Source organism: Dasypus novemcinctus, chromosome 13 (assembly GCF_030445035.2).
Source record: "Dasypus novemcinctus isolate mDasNov1 chromosome 13, mDasNov1.1.hap2, whole genome shotgun sequence".
Taxonomy (NCBI): Eukaryota; Metazoa; Chordata; class Mammalia; order Cingulata; family Dasypodidae; genus Dasypus; species Dasypus novemcinctus.
Window position 1 is genome coordinate 33,481,870 of NC_080685.1, and position 13,625 is coordinate 33,495,494.

General features: G+C 45.1%; 1 protein-coding gene across 3 annotated transcripts; it reads left to right on the forward strand.

The window, feature by feature from the left end:
• The first annotated feature begins 445 nt into the window (after positions 1-445).
• On the forward strand, positions 446-10,907 carry LOC101426290 (SLAM family member 9-like). Of its 3 annotated transcripts, none has more exons than XM_004447359.5 (5): positions 447-1,254; positions 1,710-2,012; positions 3,406-3,540; positions 3,744-3,835; positions 4,118-10,907. In XM_004447359.5, exons 1-5 carry the CDS (start codon positions 780-782, stop codon positions 4,208-4,210), a joined length of 1,098 nt encoding a protein of 365 aa, XP_004447416.2. In that variant the 5' UTR covers positions 447-779; the 3' UTR covers positions 4,211-10,907. The 3 variants fall into 3 exon arrangements, with proteins under 3 accessions (XP_012379799.2, XP_004447416.2, XP_012379795.2); XM_012524341.4 differs by having other exon boundaries at positions 3,409-3,540; XM_012524345.4 differs by lacking the exon at positions 3,406-3,540 and having other exon boundaries at positions 446-1,254.
• The last annotated feature ends 2,718 nt before the right edge of the window (positions 10,908-13,625 follow it).

Genomic DNA, 13,625 nt, shown 5'->3' on the forward strand with positions numbered 1-13,625 from the left:
AGGGCGTCTGTCTACCATATGACCCATGTGGAGCTGGCCCATGCGCAGTGCTGATGTGTGCAAGGAGTGCCCTGCCACACAGGGGTGTTCCCCGTGTAGGGAGCCCAATGCACAAGGAGTGCGCCCCATACGGAGAGCCGCCCAGTGCAAAAGAAAATGCAGCCTGCCCAGGAATGGCAGGCGCCACACACACAGGGAGCTAACACAAGATGATGCAACAAAAAGAAACACAGATTCCTGTGCCACTGACAACAACAGAAGCAGACAAAGAAGACGTAGCAAATAGACACAAAGAACAGACAACCAGGGCGGGAGGAAGGGGAGAGAAATAAATAAACAAATAAAATCTTTAAATATATATATATATATATATATATGTATATATTTATGTTTTATTTTCTTTTTTTTTTCTTTATTTTTTTAATATTACATTCAAAAACTATGAGGTCCCCATATACCCTCCAGCCCCCTCGCCCCACTCCTCCCCCCAAAACAACAATCTCCTCCATCATCATGAGACATTCATTGCATTTGGTGAATACATCTCTGAGCACCGCTGCACCTCATGGTCAATGGTCATGGTCAATGGTCCACATCATAGCCCACACTCTCCCACGTTCCTTAGATTAGTAATGAGTGTGATGATTGGTTAAGGTGTTAAATACTACTTTTTAATTAAAAAGATAATATCATGGATGGGACGAATTATAAAGTAAACACATGTCAGAGTTCTTATTTCTCTCATTAATTAATGAGGTAACCAGTACAAAGGGTTCCACATGGATGATGGGTGCAATTCTCCTGCTTGCAGTTGTAGGCATTCTTGGCTATTCTTGATGAGCAAACACTCATGTTTCCTGTTCAATGCCACAGGTGTCTCAAGCACTGGGACCAAGAGTCCTGGAGCCCTTGGCTCTGGAGCATGGGATTCTAGAGTCCACACTTTTCTGAAGCAGATCGAAGGAGGTCCTATCTTGTTTCACGTGAACATGATGCCAGAAGCTGAGCTGGAAGGCATCTCGTGGGCCTTTGGCCCTCAGTCAGACTACAGAGTAATGATGAGTGTCAGAAAAGGAGCAGACGCTCCATCCTGGGTCAGTCTCCAGGACAAGTACAAGCAGAGGGTCCACGTGCCCAGCGTGATGTCCCTGAGGATTGAGAACCTGACTCTCGAGGACAGTGGTCGGTACCAGGCTCGAGTCAGCTTCACTGGAGGAAGAGAACTTATCCAGGTGTTCCACCTCACTGTCTGTGGTAAGTGACAACCCCCTCTCATCCCATTCCCATGGCTTGTTGCCTTCCTTTACCCCTAGGAGTATCTGTCACTTAGGCCCCCTTTGCAGGATTCCATCCAGATACCAGCCTTCAGACTCTATTCTCTCCTAAGTTCTTACAAGTACTGGGCCCTGGGGAGAAGGGTGGCATCTAAGGTCTTCTCTTCATTTTCATGTGGGAGAATTTTAACACCTGCTCAACCTAGAGAAGTCTCATAAGGTTTAACTCAGTGACCACTTCACCACTGTTACTCAATATTTAGCTTGGGGCAAATTGTGTTACCTTTGTGAGTGACAGTTCCTTTACCTGTAAAATGCTCCCACTTTCCCTATTGGGTGGTTGCTGGAATCTCAATGAGATAATAGATGGAAAGTGTGATGTGTAATGTGTCGCACTCATGTGAGGCCTGTTCCATTCTTCCCCTACTGCTGCAGAGCCTGTCCCCCTCCCCCAGATCCTGGCCAAGCCACCATCCATCACTGCAAGCTGGTGCAATGTCACCCTGGAATGCAGAGCCACAGGGACCACAGAGGACTTGAAGCTGACCTGGGAGAGCAAGGGCGTCTTCATGGTGTTCGAGCAAAGAGGACAATGGGGACCTGTCACCAACACCTCCACCCTGGTGGTGAGCCTGCCCCTGAGCCTGAGCCAGCCCAGTGCCAGCATCACCTGTGTGGTCAGCAACTCCGTGGACCAGAAAAATGCCACCTTAGACCTGGGGGAAGTCTGTGCCCCTGGTGAGTGCAGCCTGCCCTAGAGAAGGGTTCTCAGAGCTCAGATAGCATGGGGGTCTGCGGGGCTCAGGACTTTTCTCCCATCATGTTTATCAACCACCTCCTCCCACCTGATCCCCCCTTAAAAAAGTCTGGGAGTCACATCCAAATCATTTCGCTTTCAAATGTCTCTCATGCCCATACCCTCCTCTCCATCCCTTCTGCCCCTTCCAACTGTTCTCCCCCATCTTGCCCCCACCCCTTTCATCATCCATGTGTGTCTAGAGTGGTATTTTTAAAAAGCCAACCTGATTGTGCTATTCGCCTGTCATCTGTGTAGTCTTTGGCCGTTTGTCCTTTGGGGCCTCCCTGCCAAGTTCAGGCTTCAAGAGCTCCTCTGCCCATGTTTCTGGCCTCACTTGCACTCTTTTCATCTACTGGCTTGTAATTGCCTGGATGTGTCCTGCTCTCACAAGCTTCTGGGCCCCTGGCCATGCTCTTACTCTATCATCAACCTCCCCATGCTCCACATCCTTCACTTTCTCTTTGAAGGAGTCCCCACAGCAGGACAGGCTTTAGGGTGTGTGATCTGGGCAGCCTTCATTATGCGCTTAGAAGGGTTCTGTGGTTGGTTTAAAGCTCTGCTATTGCTGTCTTGAAATTTTTCATCATTTTTAGATATGGGGCTCTGATACTCATTTCAAACTAGGCCTTGAGAATGTTGTACCTGGTCCTGCCCTCAGGCACAGCTGCCTTTTGAGAGTCATCCTCCCCCACCCCACAGTGGAGCCTCGGGCCCTGCTCTGGGCCTCCCTTTATCACTCCTGAGTTGAGTGTTAATGTGTGCTTGTGTCTTTGGTAGATTGGATCACCTTGAGTGCAGGGGAAAGGTCCTGTTTTCTTTTGTATCCCTATGCCTAGCACAGTTTCTGGTCAAAGTTTGCTTGCAATCAGTGTTTTAGTGAATGAATGAGTGAATGAATGAATGAATGAATGAATGAATGAATGAATGAACGAACTTGTATCCTTGTGTACAATCTTGCCCTCTCTGACCCATCCTACTCTTGCTACTCCTCCTGTAAGTCTCAGCTTCTATGTCATCTTCTCTGGGAAGCCCTCCCTGACCACCTGTGTACAAGGCATAAACCTCCATAACAGCTGTAAACCCTCTGCTGACCATTCCTTTTTGCCTGTCAGTCTTCCCTTCCAGGCGATGAGCTCCTCAAGGGTGTGGACCACATCTTGTTCATCTCAGCATCCCTGACGCCAAGCCTGACCTTGGTAACTTGGCATGTGGCTCCCTCCTGCAGCATGTGACCCAGGCCCGTCTGCTTTCCCACCTGTTTTCTCTCAGTCTCCCCTGATATTGTAAATTCTCTCCTGCCCTAACCTTTCTTCACTCTCTGTCTGAGGAAAGCAGGGTCACATGGAGCGGCCATTGGCCACCTCCTGAGTACCCTTGGGGCCTTTGGGGCTGTGCTGTTGACCCTGGGAACTGGACTGTACCATTGGAAGACATGTGGGAAGAAGAAGAAGATGGAGCCTGGAAGAGGCAGGTTGCATTTCCTCTTGGCCCAGACACACTCCGCCCCCCTCCCACCAGACCCTGGTTCCCCTTTCTCCTGCACCTTGCTGCACAGGGAGTGGGCCCTGCAGAGGGGAAGGTGGATGTGGCCATGGCCTTGAGTTCTTGCCAGTGGGGGAGGGATGCAGGTTTACAAAGCACAGAAACAAGCTCCGCTCTGTGTGCCTCAGGTGCAGGTTTGCAGGAGGACCACAGGGATGACCGTGGTGGCGTCCACTATGCAGAGCTGAGCCAGCAGGAGTCTCTGCAGGGTGAGGACAAGGTGAGAGGCAGGAGCAATAGGTGGCCTGCCTGGGCACTCCCAGGCCACTCCCTGCCCAGCCTGACACTTCCCAAACCCAAGCATCTGCTGTTTCTGGCCCCACTGCTTCCTTACCTCCTTCTGGACATCCATGGGGAGTTACTGAGGAAATTGAAGATTGGGGCCAGCATTGTGCTGGGTGATTTGGGGGAGTCATGAGCAGTGTGTGTCGGCAAGTGTTGGCTCTTTGTGGGTCTCTCTAGCCCTCAGCTGCTCCAGGAACCCTCTGTCTTGCTTTCCTAGAGGGTTGCTGAACAACATCTGGAAGAAAATGAGCCTGTCACTTCTGTCTACAGTGAGGTTCGTAACCCAGGCCAGGTCATGAAGATAATTTAACTGGAAGAAGCAGGAAAATCTGGCACTCCTGGGACTGCTCCATACAAAGCCTGATGCCCAGTCGACACTTGTTGCTTCCAGGTCTGGCCCAGTTCCAGCTGCCACGGTCTGCGCACCCTGATCCCGTGACACAGCTCCCTGGGCACACGTGGCTCGATTCCTTCCTCTGCTCAATTCCTCTTTCTTCAAGCCCTTCTCAAGCTGCCCTCATGCTCAGGATCCTCACCCCTGATGAATGAGCTCTCCTTATCATTGGCACATCTCCCGAAATCTTCTCTTCCAGAAGCCTTTCTCAAGAGCAAAGAGCTGACTCTGTGCGTGTGGCAAATTCCCATGGCCTTTTCTGTGTTGCTTGTGTGTGCCTGGGAACACAAGCCCAGGCATAGGTGCTGACCATGCCACAGAGGCGGGACTTGGGACCTGGGTGCTTGATGCTGAGTTGGGACCCATGGAAGCAGCACAGTGGGTGGGAGCCCACAAAGGACCTGGCCTGAGGTTTCCTTTGCAGACTGTGTGTTGAGCTCCCCTGGGGTGGTGGGCAGTGTGTGTCTGTGTGTATAGTGTACCTTATTCACCTGGATCAGGGCTCTCTTTCCTTGCTACCTGTGCTAACTTATATCTAAGCCTCAGCTTGTGAGCCCCAATCCTTTGCTGTGGAAATGGGGAAAGGAATTTGTATTATTTCAGACTTTTCTTTGTCTTTTGTTTCCCAGGAAATGATCTTGGGAGGCCAATGTTACGGGTTGACTTCTTAGAAACCAGCCTCAGCTCTTCCTGTGACCTTGGATAAAGGCACTGGCAAGAATAGATGAGCAGTGTCCAGGGATCTGGAGTACCTGACTACCTTCACCCCCCTCATGGGTGAAGCCTGTGGGGAGGTCTGATCCGCTTCCTTCCAGCATGTTCTTCTGAGCCTCCAGTCCTCGTCTAACCCTGCTGGTCCAAGCACTAGGTTGTCCTTCTCTTTGCGCAGGTGCATCCCGATGCCTAGATTGATGGTTCCTGTTCTCTGCACCTTTCTCCCACCCTTGCCTGTTGAAGTTCAACCACTCCTGTCTGAAACCCCTTCCAAGCCACCTTTTCCATGGAGTGCATCTGTCTCTCATTTATGTTTGGAAAGAATCTCTTCTGCTTTTGATATTTCTCATTACCATGGACATCACTTATAGTCCTGCCACCATCTGCCCTGGATTGGAATCATGAGCCCACTCTGTCAGGCTTAACCTGGGCTCCCTCTGGAAGGTGATAGGATTGGGGGAGTCAAGGAGAAAATAACCTCTCTCTGTGAAGGGTCTGTTCTACCCTTTCTCTGACTCCTATGGGGACATGGTAGAGAGAGACAGAGAGCACAAAGCCTACTGACAGTTCCTTAGGTAGCTCCACTCAGAAGCAGGGATGGATGTCATGAGGTCACATGATCCTACCTGGCCCTATTTCACCTCCAGCCTCATAATGCCTGAGGATTTACTGCAGCCTGCACCTTGGTGTGTGGGTGATTTTCCCCTTCCAGGGGTTCCTTATCTCTTGCAGCCTCTCCCTCCTTCCTTGGGCCCCAGCTCTTGTGTCAGAGCTGGACTGATCCTGGTGCCCTAAGCTTCTGTGGCTTGTCTGGTTGCCAAGATACCTGGGCTTCTTGGTTCCCCTTTAAACTCAGCTCAGCTCTGGTACATCATCTCTGACCTCTGAAAGTAAAATCTGAATGGGGTCCCTGGAAAGGCTTGAGCATTAATAAGCAAGGTTTGGAGATTCTTGGATGACTGGACAGGTGATGGAGAAGGAGGGTACATATTAGGACCCTGCTGCTGAATTCTTCCCCATCGGTGTGAGTAGATAGCTGAGGAAGAGATGCCCATCTCCTTACCCAACTTCCCAGGTGACCAGTTGAGGCTGGCATCAATGCTCAAGAGTGAAGATGTGGCCTTCCTGTGACTCTTCCCATCCCACCAAAAGGAGAAAGAAAAGAAAGGAAAAAAAAAACAAAACAGATTTTTGAGTCTATAATGGTCCAGCTTTTGTCCTAGGCACTTTACAAATATAATTTTTTTCTTACTTATGCAAGAACTCCATAGGGTTGGTATTACTAGCCCCATTTTGTAGGTGAGGAGACCGAAGTCCTAAAACAGTTGCTGGCATAGCAAAACCTTAAATCAAACACTGGATATTTCCAAAGTTCATGTCTTATCCTTTCACCACATGGTAGCCAAATTCCTTAGAATCCTGGGAGTATCCTCTCCTTTCCTCCTTTCCTCTTGTTCTGCTTCTTTCACCCAATGTGCTGGATTAACTCCCTAGGACCTTGGCCTTGTGACTCAGGTACCCCAACTTGGACAGAGCTCACATTGGTGGGTAGTTGAAGTAGGAATTATCTAGTAAGTGGAGAAGGGGAACTTGGTGGGTCACGAGATGGAGAATGATGCTGTGGTAGTTTGAGGCTTTTGTGGACCCTAGAAAACATCATGTCTTTAGAGATAATCTATTCCTGTGGGTGTGAGCCTATTGTAGGTGGGACCTTTTGATTACTCCAACTGAGGGCCTTTTGATTAGATTTCTTCAGTAAGGCATGAGCCAGCATGGGTCTTAACCCTCTTACTGGAGTCCTTTATAAATGGGATGAATACATAGAGAGACAGAGATGCTCAGAGAGGAACCCACAGAACGTGAGAGGGAAAGCTAAAAGGCAGAGACCAGCAGGTCCTTTAGACCTTCAACAATTCTGTGAGGCAGAAATTCCCATTTTACAGATGGAGAAATTAATATTTAGAGATGTTATGTACCTTGTGCAAGTTCTCCTGAGTTATAAGTGGGGAAGACCTGATTTAGGCCCACATCTGTATGTTCTCTTTTGCAAAGTGTAATGGGTTCACAGAAAATGATAATTTCACTAATTTTGACATATTCTCCCTCATCTCAGACATCCAACCAGTCATCATAGTGCATTGGGTTATCCTTCATAAACCTTCTTGTACTCCATTCTCCTTTTATTCCTATTTTAAATTATACCCCACCTTCCTTTCATCCTCTATTTCTCCCCTCTCCCTTAATTCTCTTCCCTAATTTTACTGAGTTGTTTTAGTTCGCTAAAAGCTGCCTGCAGCAATATACCAGAAATGGGTTGACTTTTACCATGGGGGTTTACCGGCTTGCAAGCTTACAGTTCTGAGACCGTGAAAATGCCCAGATCAAGGCTTCATCAGGTGATGCTTTTCTCCCCAAAGACTGGTGGCCAGTGATCCTGGAATCCTTTGTCAAATGGTAAGGCATGTGGCAGTATCTCCCTTCTCCTCTGGGTCTTGTCACCTTTAGCTTCCTGGTTTCATGACTTCCTCTCTCAGTTTCCCTGGATTTTTCTCTGTTCTACTGTGGGCGTCTCTCTATATATTGATCCCATTCATAAAGATCTCCAGGAAGAGGATTCGGACCCACCCTCAGCCACACTTTACTAAAGTTATCTAGTCAAAAGGTCTTACCTATAATAGGTTCACACCCACAGGAATAGATTAGTTTAAAGGACATGATTTTCTGAGGTTTAAAACCATTACACTACTTCTCATTTTATCATTCATGGCCTGTTTCAGCACCATTTCCACTGTCTACTCTCATCTTTATCCACTTATTTCCCCACAAAACATTCTGGTGAAATATCTGAATTCCAAAGGCCCCATGTCCAGGCTTAGGCACTCAATTAAAGTGAGATCAATCAGAGTCATTAGCCAGGAATTTGGAAGTGAAAAAGGAAAGGCCATCTCTCTTTAGATGCCTGGACCTTAAGATGTAAAACTGAGATTTAGTTGGTATCCACACTTCCCACCACATACACCTGAGAAATGGCAGCTGATCTACAGTGAAAAATAATGAGACAGACTCACAGACATGAGAAGGGAAGAGAATATTTGTAGGGCAATTGAGTTCCTAATTACAGGTATACATTCTCTTAGACAGTGGAACCTGACTGGAAAAAATAATGTCATGCTGACTTTAAATTCATGGCCTCATTTATGCATGAGACACTGAACTGCAATCTTGATAAACATCCCTAGTCTGTTCCCCCTGTCACTCTCCTAGATGATAATGTCTTAACTTCTCATTTCACTTTGAATCCCAATACCTCTTCCCCATTCTCATTCTCAGCAGCCTCTTACTACATCGAAAATATGTAAGCAATCAGAAAAATTCCCAAGCTCCTCCACCACACCTCCCTCCCTCCCTGCATCTGAAGGCATGTATTCTGCTTTTGTCCATGTAACTAGGAGCAGTTTCTGTGCCTATTGTCTGGTGCTCCTTTTGAGAACCAGCTTCTATCCCCACTTTTCTACTCAGTGACGTAACAGCACAAATTCTTTCTTGAGTTATTTCAACAACAGCAACATAGCTCTTAATCAACATACAATATGCTATAATTTGTCTCATTAAAAAAAGTCCTGGGAACCCACAGTACCGGTCCATTTTTTCTGCTCTGCTTTATTGAAAAATTTTTTCAATTATCTATATTTTCTGTTTCTAGCCCCTCTTCCCTTTCTTTCTCTTAAAATAGAGTTCACATACCCCCAAATTCACCATTTTAAAGCGTACAATTCAGTGTTTTGTTTTTTTTTAGCATATTCATTATATACAACCATCACCACTCTATATTTCTGGAACATTTTTATCACTTCCAAGCGAAATCTCCTACCCATTAGCAGTCATTCCCTGTTACCCCTTTGCCCTAGACCTTGGTAACCATTAACCTTTCCATCTCTTTGAATTTGCCTATTCTGTATATTTCACATACATGGAATAATACAATATGTAGCCTTTTGTGCCTGGATTCTATCACTTAGCATGATCTTTTCAAGATGCATCCATGTTGTAACATGTATCAGTACTTTATTCCTTTTTGTGGTGGAATAATATTCCATCGTATAGATATATCACTTAAAAAATCCATTCTTCAGTTAATGAACATTTGGGTAGTTTATACTTTTTGGCTGGTCTGAATAATGCTGCTATGAATGTTCATGTATATGCTTTTATATAACCATATGTTTTCAGTTCTTTTGGGTATATACCAAGGAGCAGAATTGTTGGGTCACATGGTAATTCTATGTTTAACATTTTGAGGTGCTGCCAAAGTTTTCCACAATGTTTGCACCATTTTACATTCCCAGCAGCAATGTATGAGGATCCAATTTCTTTATAGTCTTATCAACATTTGTTATTATTCTTAAAAAATTATGGTCATGCTCATTGGTATGAAATACTATCTCATAATTTTGATTTGCATTTCACTAATGACTAATGATATTGAACATTTTTTATATGTGTATGGGGCATTTGTATATCTTTGGAGAAGTCCCTTTCTCTCTTGAATCCTCTCTAATCATGCACTGCCCCCACTAATCCATTGATAGTGCTCTTGTCAAGGTAATGAGGGCCCGACATCTTCCTAAATCCAATGGTCAATTATCAGTCCTCATCTTTCTTGATGTTTCAGTAGCAATTGACATATTGGTTATTCCTTTCTTGAAACAGTCTTCCCCTAACATTCAGCACTCACAATTCTTTTACCCAATTCAGTGGGTGCTCCTTAGTTTCCTTTACTAGTCTCTTTCTCCTTTTTCCAACCTATAAACTCTGGAATATCCCAGTGCTCACTTCTTAGACCACTTCTCTTCATCTATAATCATTCTCTCTCTGATATTGTGGTAGGTAGAGTAATGGTTATGCCCTAATCCCCAGAGTCTGTGATTATGTTGTCTTACTAGGCAAAAGAGACTTTGAAGATGTAACTAAGGTTAAGGATCTTGAGATGAGGAGATTATCCTGGTTCATCTATTGGAGCCCAATCTAATCATGTGAAAGAAGCAGAAGCATGAGTCAGAGGTATGTGATGAGAGAAGGACCCGAGCATTGTTGCTACCTTTGAAGATGGAGAAAGTTGGCCACAAGCCAAGGAGTGTGGTTGACTCTAAAAGCTGGAAAAGGACCTCAGTTTACAGCTAGTAAGAAAATAAGGACTTCAGTCCTACAACTGCACAGAACTGAATTTTGCCCACAATCCAAATGAGCAGGAAACAGATTCTTCCCTAGAACCTCCAGAAAGGAAGGCAGTCTAACAGTACCTTCATTTTAATTTGATGAGATGTATACCACTTCTTACCTACAGAAATTTAAGATAATATTTTTGTGTTGTTTAAACTAAGTTTGTGGCTATTTATTAGGGCAAGCAATATAAAACTAATGCTAATGTCATACTGTCTCATGATTTTAAATATGTTTACTATTCCAAAGTTTATATCTCTAGCATGGATCCCTCTTCTGGACTCCAGTATTATAAATATGTAACTGTTAGCTTGGCCTTTCCACCTAGATGGATTTCTAAAAAGCAAAAACAACTTAAGCTTGAAACATGTGTCCCATACAGTCTTCACCACCCCAATAAATGTCATCTCTATCTCTCCATTTTTTCAGGACACAAAAACTTGGTGTCATCCTTGATTTGATTCTTTCTCTCATACCCCACTCTGTTTCAGCAAATACTGATATATTTTCATTAAATATTTATTAATATATATTTTTATTCAATTATATGTTCATAATATAACTACTTCTCCCCCACCTCCATAATCTTTCACCTGGACTGTTGCAGCAGCCTCACAGTCTCTCTGCTTCTGTTTTAACCACCTTAAATAAAATCTGGATTGATTCATTCAAAATGAAAGTTGCATCATGTCATTCCTTAGCTCAAAACTCCCACATGGCTTCCAATTTATTTAGAGTAAACATCTTCTAGGGATCTCAGGCCCTGCACCATCTGACCTCATCACCCACACTTCCCTCATGCCTCAATCCACGCTAGCCACACTAGCCTTTTTTCTATTCCTTGAACACATCAGGTATGCTCCAACTTCAGTGACTTTTCTTCTTTGTGTGCATGTGAAATTCTCTTCCTCCAGATATCTGTGAGTCTCATTTCCTCTCCTTGTTCAGATGTTTGCATAAATGTTTTCTTCATGGTGAGGCCTACCATAAGACATTGTTTAAAACTGACATCTCCTACCATCCTCATCCCTCCTCCTTGTTCAATTTTTCTCTATAGCACTTAACATAGGGAAGTGAAGCAAGGTGCATTTAGTCCGGGCTGTTGACTACTTTGGGGAAAAAAGGAGGACTCAAAGAGTGAGCTGCTAAGCCTGGTATGTGGATATCATTATTCCCACGAAACACAACACTGATGAGTTATTGAGCTTGCCCAATCACATAGCTAATATATGGCAGAGACAGGAAACAAACCTTGGAGTTGGATTATAAAGCCCATACTTTTTTATTATTTATTTTTTAAATTTATTTTTAACTGTCTTTTTTTAAAAAAGATACATAGATCAACAAAAAATGTTACATTAAAAAATATAAGAGGTTCCCATATACTCCACTCCCCACCACCCAACTCCTCCCACATTAACAACCTCCTTCGTCACTGTGGCAACTTCATTGCATTTGGTGAATTCATTTTGGAGCACTGCTGCACAACATGGATTATAGTTTACATTGTAGTTCACACTCTCCCCTGGTCTATTCAGTGGTTTATGGCAGGATATATAATGTCCAGTATCTGACTCTGCAATGTTATTTAGGACAACTCCATGTCCAGAAAATTCCCCCACATTACATCTCTTCTACCCTCTCCTTGCCATCATCAACTACCATGGCCACTGTCTCCACATCCATGATACAATTTCTTCCATTGCTAGAGTCACAATAGTTCTTTAGTAGAATACCAGTAAGTTCACTCTAATCCATATTTGTTTTTTTTCTTTATTTTGTCTTTATTCATTTTTAAAATATTACATTCAAAAAATACGAGGTCCCCATATACCCCCCACCCCCCTCATCCCACTACTGCCCCCATAGCAACATTCTCCTCCATCATCATGAAACATTCATTGCATTTGGTGAATACATCTCTGAGCATTGCTGCACCTCATGTTCAATGATCCACATCATAGCCCACACTCTCCCACGTTCCATCCAGTGGGCCATGGGAGGACCTACAATGTCTGGTAATTGTCCCTGCAGCACCACCCAGGACATCTCCAAGTCTCAAAAACGCCTCCACATCTTATCTCTTCCTCCCATTCCCCACATCCAGCAGCCACCATGGCCACTTTCTCCACACCAATGCCATATTTTCTTCAATTACTAATCATAATAGTTCATGAATAGTATATCAGTAAGTCCACTCTAATCCATATTTGATTCCTCCATCCTGTGGACCCTGGGATGGTGATGCCCACTCCACCTCTAAAACTCTAAGGGGGCTTAGGTTGCACATGGCTGATGAATGCGATTCTCCTCTTTGCAGTTGTAGGCACTCTTGGTTCCCTAGTGTGGTGGTTGACCATCTTCACCTCCCTGTTAGCCGACCTTGGCAAGTCCAATGAACCAGAGAATAGGAGTTGCAATTCTGCTGAGGCTCAGGACCCAGCTGGCACATGGACAGTCCAGAGATCCAAGTCTCCTGAGTATACTCCAACCCCAGCACCAACCGCAGGTTCAGTAAAAGTTAAAGAGGCATGTGTAGAAAGATCACATCTGAGTCCACCTCCATCACACTCAGGAACATAAATTCCAAAGTGGGGCTCACTGACAAGGCACTGAACTCCAGAGCCAACTGCCATGACTGTAGAACCTGTGTGTCTCCATTGCCCTCAGAAGCCCTAATACCTGGGGTGTATCTACTTTGGCTGCCTCTGGGATCCTGCTGAGACATCTGTAAGCACAACCCCTCTGATGACCTCCTGACTCATTTTGAAGTCTCTTAGCCATATAAACTCATTTGGCTTTACCATTTCACCCTTTCATTCAAGGTCTTTTTCTAGTTGCATCACCAGCTGGTGATTGGTAGTAATCCCATGGTGCCAGTGAGACTCATGCCTGGGAGTCATGTCCCAAGCTGCAGGGAAGGTAATACATTTACATGGTGAGTTTGGCTTAGAGAGTGGCCATGTTTGAGCAACATGGAGGCTCTCAGGAGGTAACTCTTAGGCACTCTGCTGTTCTAGGCTTAGTTCAAACTTCAGGCACACAGGCTCATAAGCAGAGTCATCAGTATCAAGGGCTCATCATGGGACCACCCTTCTTCCCTGGTCTTTGCCCTTGAACTTGGGGGATTGTTGCTGTTCCATTGGAGAATGTGACAGAGCTCCCCTGGGTAGGGGCTCAGCACTGCTGAGTTGTCATTTGTACCTCTAACTACTATGAAAGTACCCAATGAGTATGCGAACATTTTTATATACCCTATGTACATGACCTGGAGAACTCCCTCCCAACTATGTGTCCCCCTTCAGTAATGCCCCACACCAGTGTTCCTTCTCTGCCATAGTTGAACCCCTCTCTGGTCCAAAACTTCTTAAAAAATGAAGCCTAATATATTGCCAAA